Here is a 26,937-nt window from a genome sequence, read left to right as displayed (position 1 = left end):
GGCACAGGGACTATGGTGGTCGCCTTGAAACATGTAGGTATGACAGACTCGGTCAGACAGAGGTTGAAAATGTCAGTGAAGACACTTGCCAGTTGGTCCATGCAGGGTCTGAGTACATGACCTGGTAATCCGTCTGGCCCCGCGGCTGTCATGTTTGTCATTTATTATCATGTCTTGTCCCTGTGCTCCCCATTCTGTTCGTTTCCCTCTGCTGGTCTTATTGGGTTCTTTCCCTCTTTCTATCCCTCTCTCTCCCCCTCCCCCTCTCACTCTCTCGCTCTCTCTTCTCTCTATCGTTCCGTTCCTGCTCCCAGCTGTTCCTATTCCCCTAATCATCATTTAGTCTTCCCACACCTGTTCCCGATCCTTTCCCCTGATTAGAGTCCCTATTTATTCCTTTGTGTTCCGTTCCTGTCCCGTCGGTTCCTTGTTTAGTATTCACCATGCTGTGATTGTGTTTCGCCCTGTCCTGTCGTGTTTTTTGCCTTCATCAGATGCTGCGTGTGAGCAGGTGTCTCTGTCTACTACGGCCTGCGCCTACCCGAAGCGACCTGCAGTCTGTGGCCGCTTCTCTTGTTATTCCCCTCTACAGACTAGAGGATTTCTGTTATTCCCTGTTTGGACTTGAATAAACTCTGTTTCTGTTAAGTCGCTTTTGGGTCCTCTATCACCTGCAGGACAGAAGGAACCGACTGCCACCATGCTGTGATTGCGTTTCGCCCTGTCCTGTCGTGTTTTTGCTGTGATTGTGTATCGCCCTGTCCTGTCGTGTTTTTTGCCTTCATCAGATGCTGCGTGTGAGCAGGTGTCTCTGTCTACTACGGCCTGCGCCTACCCGAAGCGACCTGCAGTCTGTGGCCGCTTCTCCAGTTATTCCCCTCTACAGACTAGAGGATTTCTGTTATTCCCTGTTTGGACTTAAATAAACTCTGTTTCTGTTAAGTCGCTTTTGGGTCCTCTTTCACCTGCACGACAGCGGCGTTGTGAATGTTGACCTGATAAGGGGCTTGCTCACATCGGCAATGGAGAAGTGATACATATATAATAATAATAATATATGCCATTTAGCAGACGCTTTTATCCAAAGCGACTTACAGTCGTGTGTGCATACATTCTATGCACGACTTACAGTCATGTGTGCATACATTCTACGTATGGGTATGATACCACAGTCATCCGAAACAGCTAGTACTCTCATGCATGCTTCAGTGTTGCTAGCCCCGAAGCGAGCATAAAAGGCATTTAGCCTGTCTGGTAGGCTGACATCACTGGGCGGCAGGGTAGCCTAGTGGTTAGAGCGTTGGACTAGTAATCGAAAGGTTGCAAGTTCGTATCCCCGAGCTGACAAGGTACAAATCTCTCATTCTGCCCCTGAACAGACAGTTAACCCACTGTTCCTAGGCTGTCATTGAAAATAAGAATTTGTTCTTAACTGACTTGCCTAGTAAAAATAAAAATGGGCAGCTTGTGGCTGGTTTTCCCTTTGTAATGTAATAGTTTTCGAGCGTCGGTGTAGTAGGATTCAATCTTAGTCCTGTATTGACGCTTTGCCTGTTTGATGGTTCGTCTGAGGGGATAGCGGGATTTCTTATAAGCGTCTGGATTAGTGTCCCGCTCCTTGAAAGCAGCAGCTCTAGCCTTTATTTCAGTGCGGATGTTGCCTGTAATCCATGGCTTCTGGTTTGGATATGTACTGTGGGGAAGACGTTGATGCACTTATTGATGAAGCTGGTGACTGAGGTGGTGTACTCCTCAATGCCATTGGCTGAATCACGGAACATATTCCAGTCTGTGGTGTACTTACTATGTGCACATGCTAAAAGAAAGAAATTAAGTGGGTAGATAACAAGGTGTGTCATTGTAGCAAAGTACAGTATTTATAAACAAAATATCAAATCTCTTTAACGTTTCCTTCATTTTTGTTCTGTTATCTATACAATAGGCCATTGATTGTGGCCTGGCATATTCCAACTTTCAAGGAGATTTCCGTTTTGATTGGGTTATTTTGCCTAAAAACCTTTAGGCCTACCTATAGAAAAAATAAAATAAACTCTGCATCCCTGCCCAGACTGGCAAGAGTCAAAGGGTGTTTAGCATTCCCAGTGGCTCTGCAAGCACAGAGAAGATATTCTCCCCTGCTGGCCTGCTCTCCAGACACCATCACATGAGCCTGAATCCATAGACTCTGGCCAAACTGGTGTTTCTAGAAATGAATTCAATGACAGTCTTGACTGAGCCTAATAAGGCATTTTTAGTTTAATTTGTATTTAATTCTAAGTATATTCGCAATTGATAGACTATAATAATCGAATATAACAAAATGTTGTTAAAATGCTGAGAGCTTAATAATGTCACTGTCACGACTTCAGTCGAAGTCGGCCCCTCTCCTTGTTCCTGCGGCATTCAGTGATCGACGTCACCGGTCTTCTAGCCATCGTCGCTCCACCTTTCATTTTCCATTTGTTTTGTCTTGTTTTCCTGCACAACTGGTTTACATCTCCTCATAATTACTATGTGTATTTAGCCCTCTGTTCCCCCCATGTCTGTGTGTGGTATTGTTTATTGTCAGGTTGGTTCGTTTCCGGCTGGTTTGCGCCGGGTTTTGTTTTGTACCCGTGCTTTGTGGCAGCCGGTACTTTGTACTGGGTTGTTGTACTTTGTACCGGGTTGTTGTACTTTGTACCGGGTTGTTGTACTTTGTACTGGGTTGTTGTACTTTGTACTGGGTTGTTGTACTTTGTACTGGGTTGTTGTACTTTGTGCTGGGTTGTTGTACTTTGTACTTTGTGCTGGGTTGTTGTACTTTGTACTGGGTTGTTGTACTTTGTACTGGGTTGTTGTACTTTGTACTGGGTTGTTGTACTTTGTACTGGGGTGTTGTACTTTGTACTGGGGTGTTGTACTTTGTGCTGGGTTGTTGTACTTTGTGCTGGGTTGTTGTACTTTGTGCTGGGTTGTTGTACTTTGTACCGGGTTGTTGTACTTTGTACTGGGTTGTTGTACTTTGTACTGGGTTGTTGTACTTTGTGCTGGGTTGTTGTACTTTGTACTTTGTGCTGGGTTGTTGTACTTTGTACTGGGTTGTTGTACTTTGTACTGGGTTGTTGTACTTTGTACTGGGTTGTTGTACTTTGTACCGGGTTGTTGTACTTTGTACCGGGTTGTTGTACTTTGTACCGGGTTGTTGTACTTTGTACTGGGTTGTTGTACTTTGTACTGGGTTGTTGTACTTTGTGCTGGGTTGTTGTACTTTGTACTTTGTGCTGGGTTGTTGTACTTTGTACTGGGTTGTTGTACTTTGTACTGGGTTGTTGTACTTTGTGCTGGGTTGTTGTACTTTGTACTTTGTGCTGGGTTGTTGTACTTTGTACTGGGTTGTTGTACTTTGTACTGGGTTGTTGTACTTTGTACTGGGTTGTTGTACTTTGTACTGGGGTGTTGTACTTTGTACTGGGGTGTTGTACTTTGTCCTGGGGTGTTGTACTTTGTCCTGGGTTGTTGTACTTTGTGCTGGGTTGTTGTACTTTGTACTGGGTTGTTGTACTTTCTACTGGGTTGTTGTACTTTGTACTGGGTTGTTGTACTTTGTACTGGGTTGTTGTACTTTGTGCTGGGTTGTTGTACTTTGTACTTTGTACTGGGTTGTTGTACTTTGTACTGGGTTGTTGTACTTTGTACTGGGTTGTTGTACTTTGTGCTGGGTTGTTGTACTTTGTACCGGGTTGTTGTACTTTGTACCGGGTTGTTGTACTTTGTACTGGGTTGTTGTACTTTGTACTGGGTTGTTGTACTTTGTGCTGGGTTGTTGTACTTTGTACTGGGTTGTTGTACTTTGTACTGGGTTGTTGTACTTTGTGATGGGTTGTTGTACTTTGTGATGGGTTGTTGTACTTTGTACTGGGTTGTTGTACTTTGTACTGGGTTGTTGTACTTTGTACTGGGTTGTTGTACTTTGTGATGGGTTGTTGTACTTTGTGATGGGTTGTTGTACTTTGTACTGGGTTGTTGTACTTTGTACTGGGTTGTTGTACTTTGTACTGGGTTGTTGTACTTTGTACTGGGTTGTTGTACTTTGTAATGGGTTGTTGTACTTTGTACTGGGTTGTTGTACTTTGTACTGGGTTGTTGTACTTTGTGATGGGTTGTTGTACTTTGTGCTGGGTTGTTGTACTTTGTACTGGGTTGTTGTACTTTGTGCTGGGTTGTTGTACTTTGTACCGGGTTGTTGTACTTTGTGCTGGGTTGTTGTACTTTGTACCGGGTTGTTGTACTTTGTGCTGGGTTGTTGTACTTTGTGCTGTCTCACTTGTTCTTTGGGCATTTGTTTTTGTGACGTGTTCTGTTCTAATTATTTTGCCTCAGTAAAGTGCTTTGTCCACTCATCTCTGCTCTCCTGCGCCTGACTTCCATGCACCAGCTACACCCACCACTTGACAGTCACCGACTCCCTACCAGCCTAGTGTGTCACACTCGCTAATGCTTCACAATGTGTTTATTTGTAGGCTATAGCCTTGAAATAATTGAAATAATATAGCCTAAATAATTCATATTCTTAGGCTCCCTGACTGGGTCCTGACCTATTTAAAGCGTTTCTATGATGTTATCTATGACATAGAGACTATTTGAAATGATGAGAACTTCTTACATTCACCTTTTCATGTTAATTATAATACTTTTCATTCAAATCATATGGTTTGGTTTCAATACTTCAAACCCAAATGGTAATATAGGTCCAGGTAGTCACAACAATAGATGGGTGTTGGTTAAATGGTATGTCCAGGAAGTCCCAACAATAGATTAGTGTTGGTTAAATGGTAGGTCCAGGTAGTCACAACAATAGATGGGTCTTGGTTAAACTGTTATTTTAATGAATGGATCAAATTTGGGGTGGCAGTTTTGGGGGGGGATTTGAAGCGCAAGAGCGATGAGCAACCGTTCAACTCCGCTCACATACTCTGATTGATAGTTGGTATTCAGCAATCATGAAATTATACCTTATTTACACTGAACAAAAATATAAAACGCAACATATTAAGTGTTGGCCCCATGTTTCATGAGCTAAAATAATAGTTCTCAGAAGTTTTCCATGCGCACAAAAAGCATATTTAAATATATATATATATATATTTGTATGTATATGTATGTATATCCCTGTTAGTCAGCATTTCTCTTTTACCAAGATAATCCATCCACCTGACAGGTGTGGCATATCAAGAAGCTGATTAAACAGCATGATCTTTACACAGGTGCACCTTGTGCTGGGAGACAATAAAATGCCACTCTATTAGTTTGCCACACAACACAATGCCACAGATGTCTCAAGTTTTGAGGGAGCACGCAATTGGCTTACTGACTGCAGGAATGTGCACCAGAGCTGTTGCCAGATAATTTCATTTTAATTTCTCTACCATAAGCCACCTCCAACATTGTTTTAGAGAATTTGGGAGTATGTCCAACCGGCCTCACAGCTGTAGACCACGTGTAACTATGCCAGCCCAGGACCTCCATATCCGGCTTCTTCAACTGCGGGATCGTCTGAGACCAGCCACCTGGACAGCTGATGAAACTGTGGGTTTGTACAACTGAAGAATTTCTGCACAAACTGTCAGAAACTGTCTCAGGGAAGCTCATTTGCGTGCTTGTCGTCCTCACAAGGGTCTTGATCTGGCTGCAGTTTGGAGTTGTAATCCTACTTCAATGGGCAAATGCTCACCTTCGATGGCCATTGGCACGCTGGGGAATTGTGCTCTTTACGGATGAATCCTGGTATTAACTTTACCGGGCAGATAATGCATGTCGCAAGGATCTGTCCACAATTGCTGGAAGCTGAAAATGTCCCAGTTCTTCCATGTTCTGCATACTCACCAGACATGTCACCCATTGAGCATGTTTGGGATGCTCTGGATCAACGTGTACGACAGCGTGTTCCAATTCCAGCCAATATCCAGCCATTTTGCACAGCCATTGAAAGGAGTGGGACAACATTCCACATGCCACAGTCAACAGCCTGATCAACTCTATGCAAAGGAGATGTGTCGGGCTGCATGAGGCAAATTGTAGTCACACCAGATACTGACTGGTTTTCTGATCCACAACCCTATCTTTTTTTTAAAGGTATCTGTGACCAACAGATGCATATCTTTATTCTCAGTCATGTGAAATCCATAGATTAAGGCCTAATGCATTTATTTAAATGGACTGATTTCCTTATATGAACTGTAACTCAGTAAACATTTTGAAATTGTTGCATGATGCATTTATATTTTTGTTCGGTGTACTATGAAGAAATAATAACAATGGTTATTTTGTTAGACAGAACAGGCAGCAGCTCTACAGAGATGAGATGTCTTGGAATGAAATAATATAGTGATCAAATAAAACATGTTTAATGAAGGTAAAGTAATGTGAATAAATGATGGTTAGTAAAGTGATAAACAGTAACGGGCCGTGACAACCATCATGGGACTTTTATTCATTGTTTTATTCTGTGTTACAGCCTTCAACCAACATAATGCGTAGTGCATTTCATGTATTACCAAAAAAATGATCGAAACCGAACCATAATTATTTTTTAAATAATCGACCCGAAACTGAACCGACATTAAAAAGCACTAATCGCTCAGCACTAGCAGTAGGCTAGTGCTCTCTCACATTCAGGTCATCAGGTAAGGTAGGTTAATGTGTACCTGACAACAGAGTCTGTCATCACTGGAACGCCACATTACTTTTCTCAATTAAAACCCTTGTATGAGGCAAGCAAACCAGTGTCCCTCGTTCACTATCAAGGATGGTCAAGGTCATTTAAATGAATTCCGCATTGTAACTTTACACAGAGACAGTCAAGCATGGTATTGTTACTGATGTTACCATTACAGGACACATAACCTGCCAGTAGGGTATGGTATGCTTTCGTGGAGTTCATTGGTAAAGAGATGGGAAGAGCGTGTTGGAGAGAGAGAGAGATAACGAAAGAGAGAGGGGGAGAGAGAGATAATGAAAGAGAGAGGGGGAGAGAGAGAGATAATTAAAGAGAGAGGGGGAGAGATAATGAAAGAGAGAGGGGAGAGAGAGAGATAATGAAAGAGAGAGATAATAATGAAAGAGAGAGGGGGAGAGAGAGAGATAATGAAAGAGAGAGGGGGAGAGAGAGAGATAATGAAAGAGAGAGGGGAGAGAGAGATAATGAAAGAGAGAGGGAGAGAGAGAGATAATGAAAGAGAGAGAGGAGAGAGAGAGATAATGAAAGAGAGAGAGGGGAGAGAGAGATAATGAAAGAGAGAGAGGGGAGAGAGAGATAATGAAAGAGAGAGGGGAGAGAGAGAGATAATGAAAGAGAGAGGGAGAGAGAGAGAGATAATGAAAGAGAGAGGGGGAGAGAGAGAGATAATGAAAGAGAGAGAGGAGAGAGAGATAATGAAAGAGAGAGAGGAGAGAGAGAGATAATGAAAGAGAGAGGGGAGAGAGAGAGAATGAAAGAGAGAGGGGGAGAGAGAGATAATGAAAGAGAGGGGGGAGAGAGAGATAATGAAAGAGAGGGGGAGAGAGAGAGATAATGAAAGAGAGGGGGAGAGAGAGAGATAATGAAAGAGAGAGGGAGAGAGAGATAATGAAAGAGAGAGGGGGAGAGAGAGAGATAATGAAAGAGAGGGATAATGGGAGAGAGAGATAATCAAATAGAGAGGGGGAGAGAGATAATGAAAGAGAGGGGGGAGAGAGCAAGAGAGGGGGAGAGCGAGCGAGATAGGGGGAGGGAGAGCGAGCGAGCGAGCGAGAGAGTGTGTGTGTGTGTGCTGTTATTCTATGCTGTTTTTAGGGGTCAACACTCACCAACTCAACACTCACAGCTGCAAATTATTGTTGTTCAATGCTGCCCAGAGGGCACTGCCTCCCCTTTTGTGCGATCAAGCACGCACAAGTAAGTCAACTGATGATAAGTAGTAGTCTAACCGTCCAGCAACAGGTAGGGACATTTCTTCCGTAATTTAACATGTGTCGGATACTTGCTCTACCAATGTAAGCTATTATAATAGGGTTTCGGAAAGCGGCGGTCAGAGAGACATATCCGACAAGGCAGCGGCTTTAGTACGATTTTTGTTGTTGTTTTTTTTTCGCGCCTCGCACCGCACCGCATGCAGGCTCTGTTTTGTCCCACTTCATTGATCCACCAAGTCCGCAATACGCGGAGACTAAAGCGTGTGTCCGTCCCATTGATGAGAAAACAAACAGCATGTCATCTCCAGACAAGACAACCCAAAGGAATGAAGTCCTGAATAACATACGGAGGTCCTCGATGGTGGCGGGACATGGGAGAAAACAGACGGAGTTTGAGATGTCACAAGCCGCGTCAGCCTCACAACCTGGAGCGCATATTTCTAACAACAGGTTTCTGTGTGACGCCGAGGGCATCACCATTCACACAACTGTCACTCGACCGTCGGTGTCTCACCTACCCGGGCTCAATCTGAACCCCCGGATGTCCGTATACAGCACAACTCGTCAAGTTATCAGCCGTGCTTACATTCAAGGACGCGCTTATAACTTTCTGGAAAGACCATCTGGGTGGAAATGCTTCGTGTATCACTTCTCGGTGTGAGTGTTTATAATGAATAACTTTGATATAACAATAACACATTACTTGCATTTGTCAACCATGCCAAGTGCTTTGTGGGCGTTTTGCCAAATGATTCAAAGCAGTTGAAGGGCATGACCCTAGGCTATCCTTTTGATTATTTATAGTAGTCCTAATACAATACTTTACACGTGATTAACGGTACAATTATGTTACTGAATTACACTATAGGCTATAAAATGGAGGCTATATGTAGACGTATACAGCTGAACAAACTCCCTTCAGTATTTAATGAACATCATGGGGGCACTGGCGTCAGACTGCTATTATGTAGTATTGACTGTTTTGTCTGAACGTGGCATTTCTGCCAATCTCCATGGTCTGGTTTCCTGGACACATATTAAGCCTATGACTGGTCTAAAAATACTGTATATGTCAATGGAGATTCTCAGTTGAGCAGACTTTTTAGTCCAGGGGAAACCAGCCCTATATCATCATGTTGTCCAGGGGAAACCAGCCCTATATCATCATTTTGTCCAGGGGAAACCAGCCCTATATCATCATGTTGTCCAGGGGAAACCAACCCTATATCATCATGTTGCTCAGGGGAAACCAGCCCTATATCATCATGGTTTCCTGGGGAAACCAGCCCTATATCATGTTGCCCAGGGGAAACCAGCCCTATATCATCATGTTGCCCAGGGGAAACCAGCCCTATATCATCATGTTGCCCAGGGGAAACCAGCCCTATATCATCATGTTGCTCAGGGGAAACCAGCCCTATATCATCATGTTGCCCAGGGGAAACCAGCCCTATATCATCATGTTGCCCAGGGGAAACCAGCCCTATAGCATCATGTTGCCCAGGGGAAACCAGCCCTATATCATCATGTTGCTCAGGGGAAACCAGCTTCGTGTATCACTTCTCGGTGTGAGTGTTTATAATGAATAACCTATATCATCATGTTGTCCAGGGAAATCAGCCCTATATCATCATGGTGTCCGGGGGAAACCAGCCCTATATCATCATGTTGCCCAGGGGAAACCAGCCCTATATCATCATGTTGCCCAGGGGAAACCAGCCCTATATCATCATGTTGCCCAGGGGAAACCAGCCCTATATCATGTTGCCCAGGGGAAACCAGCCCTATATCATCATGTTGCCCAGGGGAAACCAGCCCTATATCATCATGTTGCCCAGGGGAAACCAGCCCTATATCATCATGTTGCTCAGGGGAAACCAGCCCTATATCATCATGTTGCCCAGGGGAAACCAGCCCTATATCATCATGTTGCCCAGGGGAAACCAGCCCTATAGCATCATGTTGCCCAGGGGAAACCAGCCCTATATCATCATGTTGCTCAGGGGAAACCAGCCCTATATCATCATGTTGTCCAGGGGAAATCAGCCCTATATCATCATGGTGTCCAGGGGAAACCAGCCCTATATCATCATGTTGCCCAGGGGAAACCAGCCCTATATCATCATGTTGCCCAGGGGAAACCAGCCCTATATCATCATGTTGCCCAGGGGAAACCAGCCCTATATCATGTTGTCCAGGGAAAACCAGCCCTATATCATCATGTTGCCCAGGGGAAACCAGCCCTATGTCATCATGTTGCCCAGGGGAAACCAGCCCTATATCATCATGTTGCCCAGGGGAAACCAGCCCTATATCATCATGTTGCCCAGGGGAAACCAGCCCTATATCATCATGTTGCCCAGGGGAAACCAGCCCTATATCATGTTGTCCAGGGGAAACCAGCCCTATATCATCATGTTGCCCAGGGGAAACCAGCCCTATATCATCATGTTGCCCAGGGGAAACCAGCCCTATATCATCATGTTGCCCAGGGGAAACCAGCCCTATATCATCATGTTGCCCAGGGAAAACCAGCCCTATATCATCATGTTGTCCAGGGGAAACCAGCCCTATATCATCATGTTGCCCAGGGGAAACCAGCCCTATATCATCATGTTGCCCAGGGGAAACCAGCCCTATATCATCATGTTGCCCAGGGGAAACCAGCCCTATATCATCATGGTGTCCAGGGGAAACCAGCCCTATATCATCATGTTGCCCAGGGGAAACCAGCCCTATATCATCATGTTGTCCAGGGGAAACCAGCCCTATATCATCATGGTGTCCAGGGGAAACCAGCCCTATATCATCATGGTGTCCAGGGGAAACCAGCCCTATATCATCATGTTGTCCAGGGGAAACCAGCCCTATATCATCATGGTGTCCAGGGGAAACCAGCCCTATATCATCATGGTGTCCAGGGGAAACCAGCCCTATATCATCATGGTGTCCAGGGGAAACCAGCCCTATATCATCATGGTGTCCAGGGGAAACCAGCCCTATATCATCATGGTGTCCAGGGGAAACCAGCCCTATATCATCATGGTGTCCAGGGGAAACCAGACCTATATAATCATGGTGTCCAGGGGAAACCAGCCCTATATCACAGAATGTTGTCCAGGGACGTGGGCATACTGTAAGTGTTTCGGGGGCCTGATTTCTGGCTGAGGAATGTTCAGTCTGAAGACCAACCCCCAGTACTGAGTATCTCCTCTCACTGGAGTTGATAGCAGGCAGCTAAACTTGGCAGGCTGGCTACTTAGAGAGCAGTAGCCTGATACTGCCACTCCATGACCTGCTGGTGAGGGATGGGGGATGCCTGATGCAGGCTGGCTGCTTTGGGTGAGCCTGATGCATCAGGGCAGAGAGAGTCCCGATGCATCAGGGCAGAGAGAGTCCCGATGCATCAGGGCAGAGAGAGTCCCGATGCATCAGGGCAGAGAGAGTCCCGATGCATCAGGGCAGAGAGAGTCCCGATGCATCAGGGCAGAGAGAGTCCCGATGCATCAGGGCAGAGAGAGTCCCGATGCATCAGGGCAGAGAGAGTCCCGATGCATCAGGGCAGAGAGAGTCCCGATGCATCAGGGCAGAGAGAGTCCCGATGCATCAGGGCAGAGAGAGTCCCGATGCATCAGGGCAGAGAGAGTCCCGATGCATCAGGGCAGAGAGAGTCCCGATGCATCAGGGCAGAGATAGACCTGTTAGCACTGGATACCAATGGACTACCACTACAAATGCCCCCTTGTTTCTGCAAATGTTGCCTACTACATAACTACTTAATAGATTCATTTGTATTTAGGCAGTATTTTCCTCACCTGTTTAGGAGGCCAATCACAGCACTGTCCTAATTGTGACATATCAGATGTTAAGAGTCTGGACAGTTGGGTTCTGACTTTCTAAGTAACTTTACGAAGCCAAAACCATCTTAACAAAGGTCATGTCTAGCGTTCCAATGAGGGTGCAAGGTAAACCCTTTCCTTTTTTACACTAAACACGTGTCTTTTCTTACTACCACTGGCTTTGCTGATAGCTGCTTTAACGAGTGAAGTATTTACTATAGCTAGGTGTCCATCCAATTGGCGACAGTTTTTCATGCGAATATTCTAAAACCCTACTTTTCCCACCCACATATGTGTTTCCATCTAATTGACTTGTGTCAGATAAAAAGGCTGTGCGTGATGACGTAGTGCACATAAACATACCCTTCCGCGCTTAAATTCCACGTACGGAATACAAAAAAATACAAATTACATTGATTTCCATCGCATTTTTAACTGTTATAGTTTTCTCACAACAAAATGTTGCGTTATGTAGAGACTGTGCCCACTCTAGTATTGGCACGGTGTGCTCTAGCCAACAGCGCGCAGATACGCATATCCGACATTACATGATGAGATTATTATGGACAAAAGAGCAAGATTATTTTTTATTTGTCAAATGGCAGCTAAACATCGATGATCATGTCATCAGAATAAGACCTTTCATTTTTGGAGCATCAAACTCATCACCTTGCACTTTCACCAACCAGTGAATTATTTCCTAATGCATTTCATCTGTAGCCTAATACACTGCCTGCTTTCCCGACGAGTCGTAGTGGGAGGACCACACAACAGGTCATCGTGTGACTCAAAGTTCACGTTGAAAAAAGCGTTTCCAATGAAATTTCTCGCATAATAATTCATTTTACCGACACAAAAAGATCCCACCTTGTCTATTTGTTTTGTTCTGGTTGACTTTTGGAAAGTATACATAATCGTTTTCTGTTTCCATGTCAAGCCTGGAATGACTTTTTAATTGTTTTAAAATCCGAAATGTACTTTACTTACACGAAAAGGTTGGATGGAAACCTGGTTTATAACTGTGATATGTGGTTGTCTCACCTAGCTACCTTGAGATGAATGCACCAACTTTAAGTCACTCTGGGTACTAGCGTGTGCTAAATAACTCAAATGTAATGTTAATGTTATTTCATTGTTGTGTAACTATAAGTGGGAGGCAGGAATGAACATTGGCTTATCACTGACCCAGAGTGAGCGCTCCAGACAGAGTGATATCAGGACTGCAGGACCTCCCCCAGAGAGAGAGAGAGAGAGAGAGAGAGAGAGAGTGTGTGTGCGTGTGTTTGCATGGTTGAATAGTTCCGTTACACCATGACCTCTGTAGTGTTGGCATGTTGCCTCAAGCTATGTGCTTGTGCTACTTACTGTATGCTGTTTACAATGCTTCCATTGATAATGACATGGCAACATTCTGTTGGATACATACATTTACCCTCAGATCCTGAGACTGTACTAAACATTGTCGAGTCATGACGTTCACAATGATTGAGCTACATAACAGGGAGACCGAGACCCTACACAGTGACACTGCCACATGAAACTATCACATTGTCCCTTTGCTCCACAAGCCAGCCGTCTATGACGTCACAAGTCAACCTGCCTTAGATGTGTTCTAGTGCCTGATAGTAAAACCTTATGATGTGATTAGCTGTACTCAGTGCTGCTGTCTACCCCTTCCTGCTCAGTCCTGCTACCCCCTGCAGACGCAGTAGACTGGAAGAGATCCTGCCCATCAATAATACATGGAGCTTGGAGACGTGATGCTTACAGTATTGTGTAGAGCTCAATAGGGCCCACAGTCCACTATATAGGGGCCAGTAAAGCCCATGTTATTTGTATTTATTAAGGATCCCCATTAGTTCCTGCCAAGGCAGCAGCTACTCATCCTGGGGGTTGTAATGGATCCCCATTAGTTCCTGCCAAGGCAGCATTTACTCTTCCTGGGGGTTATTATGGATCCCCATTAGTTCCTGCCAAGACAGCAGCTACTCTTCCTGGTGTTTATTATGGATCCCCATTACTTCCTGCCAAGGCAGCATTTACTCTTCCTGGGGGTTATTATGGATCCCCATTAGTTCCTGCCAAGGCAGCAGCTACTCTTCCTGGGGTTTATTATGGATCCCCATTAGTTCCTGCCAAGGCAGCATTTACTCTTCCTGGGGTTTATTATGGATCCCCATTAGTTCCTGCCAAGGCAGCAGCTACTCTTCCTGGGGTTTATTATGGATCCCCATTAGTTCCTGCCAAGGCAGCAGCTACTCTTCCTGGGGTTTATTATGGATCCCCATTAGTTCCTGCCATGGCAGCAGCTACTCTTCCTGGGGTCCAGCAACATTAAGGCAGTTATATACAATTACAAATATTACATGACATAACACTTTTCACAATGCATTGTGTGTGCCCTCAGGCCACTACTCCACATCTACAATACAACATCCATGTGTTCGTGTGTGTAGAGTAATTGTGTTAGCATGTGTGTGTCTATACAGTACCAGCTATTCCATAAGGTTTTATCAGTTTTTTCAATTATTCTACTTGCATCAATTACCTGATGTGGAATAGAGTTCCATGTAGCCATGGCTCCATGTAGTACTGTGTGCCTCCCATAGTCTGTTCTGGACAGTGGATCCCTCTTCTTCTCTGTTCTACTGGCTGCTTCACAGTGGATCCCTCTTCTTATCTGTTCTACTGTCTGCTGCACAGTGGATCCCTCTTCTTCTCTGTTCTACTGGCGGCTGCACAGTGGATCCCTCTTCGTCTCTGTTCTACTGTCTGCTTCACAGTGGATCCCTCTTCTTCTCTGTTCTACTGGCTGCTGCACAGTGGATCCCTCTTCTTCTCTGTTCTACTGGCTGCTGCACAGTGGATCCCTCTTCTTCTCTGTTCTACTGGCTGCTTCACAGTGGATCCCTCTTCTTCTCTGTTCTACTGGCTGCTTCACAGTGGATCCCTCTTCTTCTCTGTTCTACTGTCTGCTGCACAGTGGATCCCTCTTCTTCTCTGTTCTACTGTCTGCTTCACAGTGGATCCCTCTTCTCTGTTTTACTGTCTGCTGCACAGTGGATCCCTCTTCTTCTCTGTTCTATTGGCTGCTTCACAGTGGATCCCTCTTCTTCTCTTTTCTACTGTCTGCTGCACAGTGGATCCCTCTTCTTCTCTGTTCTACTGGCTGCTGCACATAGAATCCTTCTTCTTCTCTGTTCTACTGGCTGCTTCACAGTGGATCCCTCTTCTTCTCTGTTCTACTGTCTTCTGCACAGTGGATCCCTCTTCTTCTCTGTTCTACTGGCTGCTTCACAGTGGATCCCTCTTCTCTGTTCTACTGTCTGCTTCACAGTGGATCCCTCTTCTTCTCTGTTCTACTGGGTGCTTCACAGTGGATCCCTCTTCTTCTATGTTCTACTGTCTGCTGCACAGTGGATCCCTCTTCTTCTCTGTTCTACTGTCTGCTGCACAGTGGATCCCTCTTCTTCTCTGTTCTACTGGCTGCTTCACAGTGGATCCCTCTTCTTCTCTGTTCTACTGGCTGCTGCACAGTGGATCCTTCTTCTTCTCTGTTCTACTGTCTGCTGCACAGTGGATCCCTCTTCTCTGTTCTACTGTCTGCTGCACAGTGGATCCCTCTTCTCTGTTCTACTGTCTGCTGCACAGTGGATCCCTCTTCTTCTCTGTTCTACTGTCTGCTGCACAGTGGATCCCTCTTCTTCTCTGTTCTACTGTCTGCTGCACAGTGGATCCCTCTTATTTTCTGTTATACTGTCTGCTGCACAGTGGATCCCTCTTCTTCTCTGTTCTACTGGCTGCTTCACAGTGGATCCCTCTTCTTCTCTGTTCTACTGACTGCTTCACAGTGGATCCCTCTTCTTCTCTGTTCTACTGTCTGCTGCACAGTGGATCCCTCTTCTCTGTTCTACTGTCTGCTTCACAGTGGATCCCTCTTCTTCTCTGTTCTACTGTCTGCTGCACAGTGGATCCCTCTTCTCTGTTCTACTGTCTGCTGCACAGTGGATCCCTCTTCTTCTCTGTTCTACTGTCTGCTGCACAGTGGATCCCTCTTCTTCTCTGTTCTACTGTCTGCTGCACAGTCGATCCCTCTTCTTCTCTGTTCTACTGTCTGCTGCACAGTGGATCCTTCTTCTTCTCTGTTCTACTGACTGCTTCACAGTGGATCCTTCTTCTTCTCTGTTCTACTGGCTGCTACACAGTGGATCCCTCTTCTTCTCTGTTTTACTGGCTGCTTCACAGTGGATCCTTCTTCTTCTCTGTTCTATGTGTGGTGGTGAGGTGGTTGGATTCCATCAGTAAGCACACCGGACATAAGGGGATAAGGGCCTCAATGGAACAAACACTAACCGCAAACAAAACAGCAACCCCTCTCCCTACAGATGTAGGACCTTAATTTGATCACTCTTTTGTTGTAGATAATTTTCATGCACTGCAGGAAATGCAAACCAGTAGTGTATTTGAGTTTTAAAAATGCTTCTAAAGTTTGTAATTTCCACTTTGAAATTTCAGACTTGATTTGCCCTCACGAAAAATGTATCAACCCCAACAAAAATGTCCATTAATTGTAATCCACATAATAATTCACATTTCCTGTTGCTGCAGGATTATTTTCCTGCTGTAGCAAACTGGATCAAATTAAGATCCTACATCTGTAGTTTTGCTATAGGTTCATACGGTTGGTCTATCATTACTATCTGGCCACTGGTGTAGACCTACACAAACTGCTGGATATCATCTCAATAGGATTCCCATTGACTGAGGGAAAGTCAACTTGTCAAGGGGTGGAAATTGGCATTTACAACGTCATCTGCATTGTGTCTGTGTCAGTAGTGTTGTAGCAGCTTGTAGCCTTATCTTGTACAAAGAAAAGCATTTTATATCTTGAGGACTCAGTGGTCTGATTGTTGGTTCAGTTGGAGAAAGAACGTATGACCTTGAGATCAAAGAGAATGACCGGATGTTGTTGTCCTTTCAGAATGTCAGCTGTTGGCACGATAGTGGTATTAGAATGTGTGGATGTGTATTTGTCTATTTGTGTGTGTGTGTGTGTGTGTGTGTGTGTGTGTGTGTGTGTGTGTGTGTGTGTGTGTGTGTGTGTGTGTGTGTGTGTGTGTGTGTGTGTGTGTGTGTGTGTGTGTGTGTGTGTGTGTGTGTGTGTGTGTGTGTGTGTGTGTGTTTGATTGATCTGGTGACATATCTTTGGAACACCATCTACTGTGAGGCTGTGTTGAAGTACAGTAACGTCTGAGTCCACGTCAGTTGAGGCCTGAGTTCAGCTGAGGTAGCTACTCTCCTGACTACAGGCCCACAGCTCTACCCTGTTAGCACACTGCACGGCACGCACAGAGAAACTGACTCCACAGTCAAGCACACCTAGTGGCTCATGAAGGATAGATACTGGACATCATGTCGGTTTATGACTGAGAAAAAAAAACACTCAAAGTGGGTTAACACCATAAGTGTTTTAAATCATAGTTCTCAGATTAAAGTGGGTTAACACCCTGATTGTTTTAAATTATAGTTCTCAGATTAAAGTGGGTTAACACCCTGATTGTTTTAAATTATAGTTCTCAGATTAAAGTGGGTTAACACCCTGATTGTTTTAAATTATAGTTCTCAGATTAAAGTGGGTTAACACCCTGAGTGTTTTAAATTATAGTTCTCAGATTAAAGTGGGTTAACACCCTGAGTGTTTTAAATCATAGTTCTCAGATTGGTGGGTTAAAACCACAAGTGTTTAAATCATAGTTCTCAGATTAGTAGGTTAACACCCTGATTGTTTTAAGTAATAGCTCTGAATTTAAAGTGGGTTATAACCATGAATGTTTTAAATCATAGTTCTCAGCTTTAAAGCTCCAATATGTAACTTTTGGGGGCGTCTGTGTATTCTCTTGACTGCTTTCAATCATTTCCCACATACTCTGCGTTGTTTTATATACCTCTCCACGTCGTACATAAAGTGATTTGATTATTGTTCTGTCCTGCAGGTTCCTCATCGTGCTCGCCTGTCTAATCCTCAGTGTGCTCTCTACTATAGGGCAGTACCAGGCTCTGGCACATGGCACTCTCTTCTGGGTGGTGAGTTATTATATTATTATATACTCTACTATAGGGCAGTACCAGGCTCTGGCACATGGCACACTCTTCTGGGTGGTGAGTTATTATATTATTATATACTCTACTATAGGGCAGTACCAGGCTCTGGCACTCTCTTCTGGGTGGTGAGTTATTATATACTCTACTATAGGGCAGTACCAGGCTCTGACACTCTCTTCTGGGTGGTGAGTTATTATATTATTATATACTCTACTATAGGGCAGTACCAGGCTCTGACAGTCTCTTCTGGGTGGTGAGTTATTATATTATTATATACTCTACTATAGGGCAGTACCAGGCTCTGGCACTCTCTTCTGGGTGGTGAGTTATTATATTATTATATACTCTACTATAGGGCAGTACCAGGCTCTGACACTCTCTTCTGGGTGGTGAGTTATTATATTATTATATACTCTACTATAGGGCAGTACCAGGCTCTGACACTCTCTTCTGGGTGGTGAGTTATTATATTATTATATACTCTACTATAGGGCAGTACCAGGCTCTGACACTCTCTTCTGGGTGGGGAGTTATTATATACTCTACTATAGGGCAGTACCAGGCTCTGACACTCTCTTCTGGGTGGGGAGTTCTTATATACTCTACTATAGGGCAGTACCAGGCTCTGACACTCTCTTCTGGGTGGTGAGTTATTATATACTCTACTATAGGGCAGTACCAGGCTCTGACACTCTCTTCTGGGTGGTGATGTTATGCAGGTGAATGAGGACCCTACTATAGGGCAGACTTGGCTCTGACAGAGTCTTTTCCAGTAAAGTTAAAATACAATCAAATAAAACAATTTCCACTATAGGGCAGTACCAGGCTGGAGACTTGATCTTGAACTGAGTTGCCTAAGGCACTTGAACTTACTACTCAGACACCTGCTCACCAGGCATCTGACACTCTCTTCTGGGTGATACAGTTATTAGCATTGAACAATAGACAAGGATCCAGGCTCTGACAGGAACGTTATTAAAACAAGGGAAGAAATAGGGACTCTAATCTGGGTGAAAAGATAAGGAACAGGTGTGGGAAGACTAAATGATTGATTAGGGGAATAGGAACAGCTGGGAGTAGGAACGGAACAATAGAGAGAAGAGAGAGAGGAAGGGTGAGTTCTTATATTATTATATACTCTACTAAAGGGGAACGAACCTAAAAAGACCAGCAGGGGGAAAACGAACAGAAGGAAAAGCAAAATGACAAGATGATATAAGACAAAACATGACAGGTGAGTTATTATATACTCTACTATAGGGCAGTACCAGGCTCTGACACTCTCTTCTGGGTGGTGAGTTATTATATACTCTACTATAGGGCAGTACCAGGCTCTGACACTCTCTTCTGGGTGGTGAGTTATTATATACTCTACTATAGGGCAGTACCAGGCTCTGACACTCTCTTCTGGGTGGTGAGTTCTTATATTATTATATACTCTACTATAGGGCAGTACCAGGCTCTGACACTCTCTTCTGGGTGGTGAGTTATTATATACTCTACTATAGGGCAGTACCAGGCTCTGACACTCTCTTCTGGGTGGTGAGTTATTATATTATTATATACTCTACTATAGGGCAGTACCAGGCTCTGACACTCTCTTCTGGGTGGTGAGTTATTATATACTCTACTATAGGGCAGTACCAGGCTCTGACACTCTCTTCTGGGTGGTGAGGCTCTGACACTCTCTTCTGGGTGGTGAGTTCTTATATTATTATATACTCTACTATAGGGCAGTACCAGGCTCTGACACTCTCTTTCTGGGTGGTGAGTTATTATATTATTATATACTCTACTATAGGGCAGTACCAGGCTCTGACACTCTCTTCTGGGTGGTGAGTTATTATATTATTATATACTCTACTATAAGGCAGTACCAGGCTCTGACACTCTCTTCTGGGTGGTGAGTTATTATATTATTATATACTCTACTATAGGGCAGTACCAGGCTCTGACACTCTCTTCTGGGTGGTGAGTTATTATATTATTATATACTCTACTATAGGGCAGTACCAGGCTCTGACACTCTCTTCTGGGTGGTGAGTTATTATATTATTATATACTCTACTATAGGGCAGTACCAGGCTCTGACACTCTCTTCTGGGTGGTGAGTTCTTATATTATTATATACTCTACTATAGGGCAGTACCAGGCTCTGACACTCTCTTCTGGGTGGTGAGTTATTATATTATTATATACTCTACTATAGGGCAGTACCAGGCTCTGACACTCTCTTCTGGGTGGTGAGTTATTATATTATTATATACTCTACTATAGGGCAGTACCAGGCTCTGACACTCTCTTCTGGGTGGTGAGTTCTTATATTATTATATACTCTACTATAGGGCAGTACCAGGCTCTGACACTCTCTTCTGGGTGGTGAGTTATTATATTATTATACTCTACTATAGGGCAGTACCAGGCTCTGACACTCTCTTCTGGGTGGTGAGTTATTATATTATTATATACTCTACTATAGGGCAGTACCAGGCTCTGACACTCTCTTCTGGGTGGTGAGTTATTATATACTCTACTATAGGGCAGTACCAGGCTCTGGCACATGGCACTCTCTTCTGGGTGGTGAGTTATTATATTATTATATACTCTACTATAGGGCAGTACCAGGCTCTGGCACTCTCTTCTGGGTGGTGAGTTCTTATATTATTATATACTCTACTATAGGGCAGTACCAGGCTCTGACACTCTCTTCTGGGTGGTGAGTTATTATATTATTATATACTCTACTATAGGGCAGTACCAGGCTCTGACACTCTCTTCTGGGTGGTGAGTTATTATATACTCTACTATAGGGCAGTACCAGGCTCTGACACTCTCTTCTGGGTGGTGAGTTATTATATTATTATATACTCTACTATAGGGCAGTACCAGGCTCTGACACTCTCTTCTGGGTGGTGAGTTATTATATTATTATATACTCTACTATAGGGCAGTACCAGGCTCTGACACTCTCTTCTGGGTGGTGAGTTATTATATTATTATATACTCTACTATAGGGCAGTACCAGGCTCTGACACTCTCTTCTGGGTGGTGAGTTCTTATATACTCTACTATAGGGCAGTACCAGGCTCTGACACTCTCTTCTGGGTGGTGAGTTATTATATTATTATATACTCTACTATAGGGCAGTACCAGGCTCTGACACTCTCTTCTGGGTGGTGATGTTATGCAGGTGAATGAGGACTCTACTATAGGGCAGACTTGGCTCTGACAGAGTCTTTAATCCAGTAAAGTTAAAATATTAAATAAAACTTTCCACTATAATGGGCAGTACCAGGCTCTGACACTCTCTTCTGGGTGGTGAGTTATTATATTAGCAGACTCAGACACCTGCTCCACTCTGACAGCATCTGGGGGAAACTCTACTATACGACAGGCTCTGACACAAACACAGCACGGTGAACAATAGACAAGGATCTACTATAGGACAGGAACGGAAAACAAGGGAAGAAATGACACTCTCTTCTGGGTGGTGAGTTATTATATTATTAAAAGGGGAACGACCTAAAAATTACCAGCTATAGGGCAGTACAGGCTCTGAAAATGACAAGATGATATAAGACAAAACATGACAGGTGAGTTATTATATACTCTACTATAGGGCAGTACCAGGCTCTGACACTCTCTTCTGGGTGGTGAGTTATTATATACTCTACTATAGGGCAGTACCAGGCTCTGACACTCTCTTCTGGGTGGTGAGTTATTATATTATTATATACTCTACTATAGGGCAGTACCAGGCTCTGACACTCTCTTCTGGGTGGTGAGTTATTATATTATTATATACTCTACTATAGGGCAGTACCAGGCTCTGACACTCTCTTCTGGGTGGTGAGTTATATTATTATATACTCTACTATAGGGCAGTACCAGGCTCTGACACTCTCTTCTGGGTGGTGAGTTATTATATTATTATATACTCTACTATAGGGCAGTACCAGGCTCTGACACTCTCTTCTGGGTGGTGAGTTATTTATATACTCTACTATAGGGCAGTACCAGGCTCTGACACTCTCTTCTGGGTGGTGAGTTCTTATATTATTATATACTCTACTATAGGGCAGTACCAGGCTCTGACACTCTCTTCTGGGTGGTGAGTTATTATATTATTATATACTCTACTATAGGGCAGTACCAGGCTCTGACACTCTCTTCTGGGTGGTGAGTTATTATATTATTATATACTCTACTATAAGGCAGTACCAGGCTCTGACACTCTCTTCTGGGTGGTGAGTTATTATATTATTATATACTCTACTATAGGGCAGTACCAGGCTCTGACACTCTCTTCTGGGTGGTGAGTTATTATATTATTATATACTCTACTATAGGGCAGTACCAGGCTCTGACACTCTCTTCTGGGTGGTGAGTTATTATATTATTATATACTCTACTATAGGGCAGTACCAGGCTCTGACACTCTCTTCTGGGTGGTGAGTTCTTATATTATTATATACTCTACTATAGGGCAGTACCAGGCTCTGACACTCTCTTCTGGGTGGTGAGTTATTATATTATTATATACTCTACTATAGGGCAGTACCAGGCTCTGACACTCTCTTCTGGGTGGTGAGTTATTATATTATTATATACTCTACTATAGGGCAGTACCAGGCTCTGACACTCTCTTCTGGGTGGTGAGTTCTTATATTATTATATACTCTACTATAGGGCAGTACCAGGCTCTGACACTCTCTTCTGGGTGGTGAGTTATTATATACTCTACTATAGGGCAGTACCAGGCTCTGACACTCTCTTCTGGGTGGTGAGTTATTATATACTCTACTATAGGGCAGTACCAGGCTCTGACACTCTCTTCTGGGTGGTGAGTTATTATATACTCTACTATAGGGCAGTACCAGGCTCTGACACATGGCACTCTCTTCTGGGTGGTGAGTTATTATATTATTATATACTCTACTATAGGGCAGTACCAGGCTCTGACACTCTCTTCTGGGTGGTGAGTTCTTATATTATTATATACTCTACTATAGGGCAGTACCAGGCTCTGACACTCTCTTCTGGGTGGTGAGTTATTATATTATTATATACTCTACTATAGGGCAGTACCAGGCTCTGACACTCTCTTCTGGGTGGTGAGTTATTATATACTCTACTATAGGGCAGTACCAGGCTCTGACACTCTCTTCTGGGTGGTGAGTTATTATATTATTATATACTCTACTATAGGGCAGTACCAGGCTCTGACACTCTCTTCTGTGTGGTGAGTTGGAACAGCAACATGCTCTCTATTTAATTAATTTTACGAAGCCCATTTTACATCAGCAGTTGTCACAAAGTGCTTTACAGAAACACAGCCTGAATCTTCAAACAGCAAGCAATGTAGAGCAGAAACCCAGCCTGAATCTTCAAACAGCAGGCAATGCAGAGCAGAAACCCAGCCTGAAACTTCAAACAGCAGGCAATGCAGAGCAGAAACCCAGCCTGAATCTTCAAACAGCAGGCAATGCAGAGCAGAAACCCAGCCTGAATCTTCAAACAGCAGGCAATGTAGAGCAGAAACCCAGCCTGAATCTTCAAACAGCAGGCAATGCAGAGCAGAAACCCAGCCTGAAACCCCAAACAGCAGGCAATGCAGGGCAGAAACCCAGCCTGAAACCCCAAACAGCAGGCAATGTAGAGCAGAAACCCAGCCTGAAACCCCAAACAGCAGGCAATGCCCAGTGGATAGGATGAACTCCCTAGAAGGCAGAAACCCAGCCTGAAACCCCAAACAGCAGGCAATGCCCAGTGGCTAGGATGAACTCCCTAGAAGGCAGAAACCCAGCCTGAATCTTCAAAGAGCAAGCAATGCCCAGTGGCTAGGAAGAACTCCCTAGAAGGCAGACACCCAGCCTGAATCTTCAAAGAGCAAGCAATGCCCAGTGGCTAGGATGAACTCCCTAGAAGGCAGAAACCCAGCCTGAAACCCCAAACAGCAGGCAATGCCCAGTGGATAGGATGAACTCCCTAGAAGGCAGAAACCCAGCCTGAATCTTCTAACAGCAAGCAATGCCCAGTGGCTAGGATGAACTCCCTAGAAGGCAGAAACCCAGCCTGAATCTTCAAAGAGCAAGCAATGCCCAGTGGCTAGGAAGAACTCCCTAGAAGGCAGACACCCAGCCTGAATCTTCAAAGAGCAAGCAATGCCCAGTGGCTAGGATGAACTCCCAAGAAGGCAGAAACCCAGCCTGAATCTTCAAACAGCAAGCAATGCCCAGTGGCTAGGAAGAACTCCCTAGAAGGCAGAAACCTGGGAAGAAACCTAGAGAGGAAACAGGCTCTGAGAGGTGGCCAGTCCTCCTCATGTTTACAGTCAGGTTTGGGTAATTCAGTAGGATATTTATGTTATTTACTGCCAAAGTGTAACACCCACCTGGGTGATGCCATGGGAGACAGAATGCTTACACTGAGGAGGGGACGATTGATGAATCAGTCAGCCAATTAGGAATCAGTGGATACATTTATGCTTTTTGTTTACTTGCCAGTAGGCCAAACCCAAAATGTTCCTGCATTTCTCCACAATATTCAGATCCTTATTGTGTAACAGAGTTTCTTGACCAGCAGAGGACAGATCCTTATTGTGTAACAGAGTTGCTTGACCAGCAGAGGACAGATCCTTATTGTGTATCAGAGTTGCGTGGCCAGTAGAGGACAGATCCTTATTGTGTAACAGAGTTGCTTGGCCAGCAGAGGGCAGATCCTTATTGTGTAACAGAGTTGCTTGGCCAGCAGAGGACAGATCCTTATTGTGTAACAGAGTTGCTTGGCCAGCAGAGGGCAGATCCTTATTGTGTAACAGAGTTGCTTGGCCAGCAGAGAGCAGTAGTGGTCTATTTTCTCTCTACACTATAGAAAGGTCATTCTTCCTATGACAGTCCTCTCTCTCCCATCCTCCCAAACCTTCAGCACAACATGCATGGTCAGATAGCTATCCCAAACATTAAACATTAAACCTGACCCTAAACGTCAGCCATACCAGCCCCTAACACCAAACCTGACCCTAAACTTCAGCCATACCAGCCCCTAACACCAAACCTGACCCTAAACTTCAGCCATACCAGCCCCTAACACCAAACCTGACCCTAAACGTCAGCCATACCAGCCCCTAACACCAAACCTGACCCTAAACTCCAGCCATACCAGCCCCTAACACCAAACCTGACCCTAAACTTCAGCCATACCAGCCCCTAACACCAAACCTGACCCTAAACTTCAGCCATACCAGCCCCCAACATCAAACCTGACCCTAAACGTCAGCCATACCAGCCCCTAACACCAAACCTGACCCTAAACTTCAGCCATACCAGCCCCCAACATCAAACCTGACCCTAAACTTCAGCCATACCAGCCCCTAACACCAAACCTGACCCTAAACTTCAGCCATACCAGCCCTCAACACCAAACCTGACCCTAAACTTCAGCCATACCAGCCCCTAACACCAAACCTGACCCTAAACTTCAGCCATACCAGCCCCCAACATCAAACCTGACCCTAAACTTCAGCCATACCAGCCCCTAACACCAAACCTGACCCTAAACTTCAGCCATACCAGCCCCTCAACACCAAACCTGACCCTAAACTTCAGCCATACCAGCCCCTAACACCAAACCTGACCCTAAACTTCAGCCATACCAGCCCCCAACATCAAACCTGACCCTAAACTTCAGCCATACCAGCCCCTAACACCAAACCTGACCCTAAACGTCAGCCATACCAGCCCCCAACACCAAACCTGACCCTAAACGTCAGCCATACCAGCCCCCAACACCAAACCTGACCCTAAACTTCAGCCATACCAGCCCCCAACACCAAACCTGACCCTAAACTTCAGCCATACCAGCCCCCAACACCAAACCTGACCCTAAACTTCAGCCATACCAGCCCCAACACCAAACCTGACCCTAAACTTCAGCCATACCAGCCCCCAACACCAAACCTGACCCTAAACTTCAGCCATACCAGCCCCCAACACCAAACCTGACCCTAAACTTCAGCCATACCAGCCCCCAACACAAACCTGACCCTAAACTTCAGCCATACCAGCCCCCAACATCAAACCTGACCCTAAACTTCAGCCATACCAGCCCCCAACACCAAACCTGACCCTAAACATCAGCCATACCAGCCCCCAACACCAAACCTGACCCTAAACTTCAGCCATACCAGCCCCCAACACCAAACCTGACCCTAAACTTCAGCCATACCAGCCCCCAACACCAAACCTGACCCTAAACTTCAGCCATACCAGCCCCCAACACCAAACCTGACCCTAAACGTAAACGTCAGCCATACCAGCCCCCAACACCAAACCTGACCCTGAGCCCCAGCCCCATAACACCAAACCTGACCCTAAACGTCAGCCATACCAGCCCCCAACACCAAACCTGACCCTAAACGTCAGCCATACCAGCCCCCAACACCAAACCTGACCCTAAACGTCAGCCATACCAGCCCCCAACACCAAACCTGACCCTAAACGTCAGCCATACCAGCCCCCAACACCAAACCTGACCCTAAACGTCAGCCATACCAGCCCCCAACACCAAACCTGACCCTAAACGTCAGCCATACCAGCCCCCAACACCAAACCTGACCCTAAACTTCAGCCATACCAGCCCCTAACACCAAACCTGACCCTAAACGTCAGCCATACCAGCCCCCAACACCAAACCTGACCCTAAACGTCAGCCATACCAGCCCCCAACACCAAACCTGACCTAAACGTCAGCCATACCAGCCCCTAACACCAAACCTGACCCTAAACGTCAGCCATACCAGCCCCCAACACCAAACCTGACCCTAAACGTCAGCCATACCAGCCCCTAACACCAAACCTGACCCTAAACGTCAGCCATACCAGCCCCCAACACCAAACCTGACCCTAAACTTCAGCCATACCAGCCCCCAACACCAAACCTGACCCTAAACGTCAGCCATACCAGCCCCTAACACCAAACCTGACCCTAAACGTCAGCCATACCAGCCCCCAACACCAAACCTGACCCTAACAGCCATACCAGCCCCCTAACACCAAACCTGACC

At 45.0% G+C, this 26,937-nt stretch overlaps 1 protein-coding gene across 1 annotated transcript in view; it reads left to right on the top strand.

The window, feature by feature from the left end:
- The first annotated feature begins 7,908 nt into the window (after positions 1–7,908).
- Positions 7,909–26,937, top strand: part of LOC124020711 (potassium voltage-gated channel subfamily KQT member 1-like) — a 56,981-nt gene continuing 37,952 nt past the window's right edge. The window contains exons 1-2 of the mRNA XM_046335962.1: positions 7,909–8,589; positions 17,765–17,855. Of these exons, the coding sequence (XP_046191918.1) occupies positions 8,228–8,589; positions 17,765–17,855 (453 nt within the window). The 5' untranslated portion in view covers positions 7,909–8,227. The remainder of the gene's footprint in view (positions 8,590–17,764; positions 17,856–26,937) is intronic.

Source organism: Oncorhynchus gorbuscha, unplaced genomic scaffold, assembly GCF_021184085.1.
Source record: "Oncorhynchus gorbuscha isolate QuinsamMale2020 ecotype Even-year unplaced genomic scaffold, OgorEven_v1.0 Un_scaffold_885, whole genome shotgun sequence".
Classification (NCBI taxonomy): domain Eukaryota; kingdom Metazoa; phylum Chordata; class Actinopteri; order Salmoniformes; family Salmonidae; genus Oncorhynchus; species Oncorhynchus gorbuscha.
This window is presented reverse-complemented; position numbering and strand designations above follow the sequence as displayed.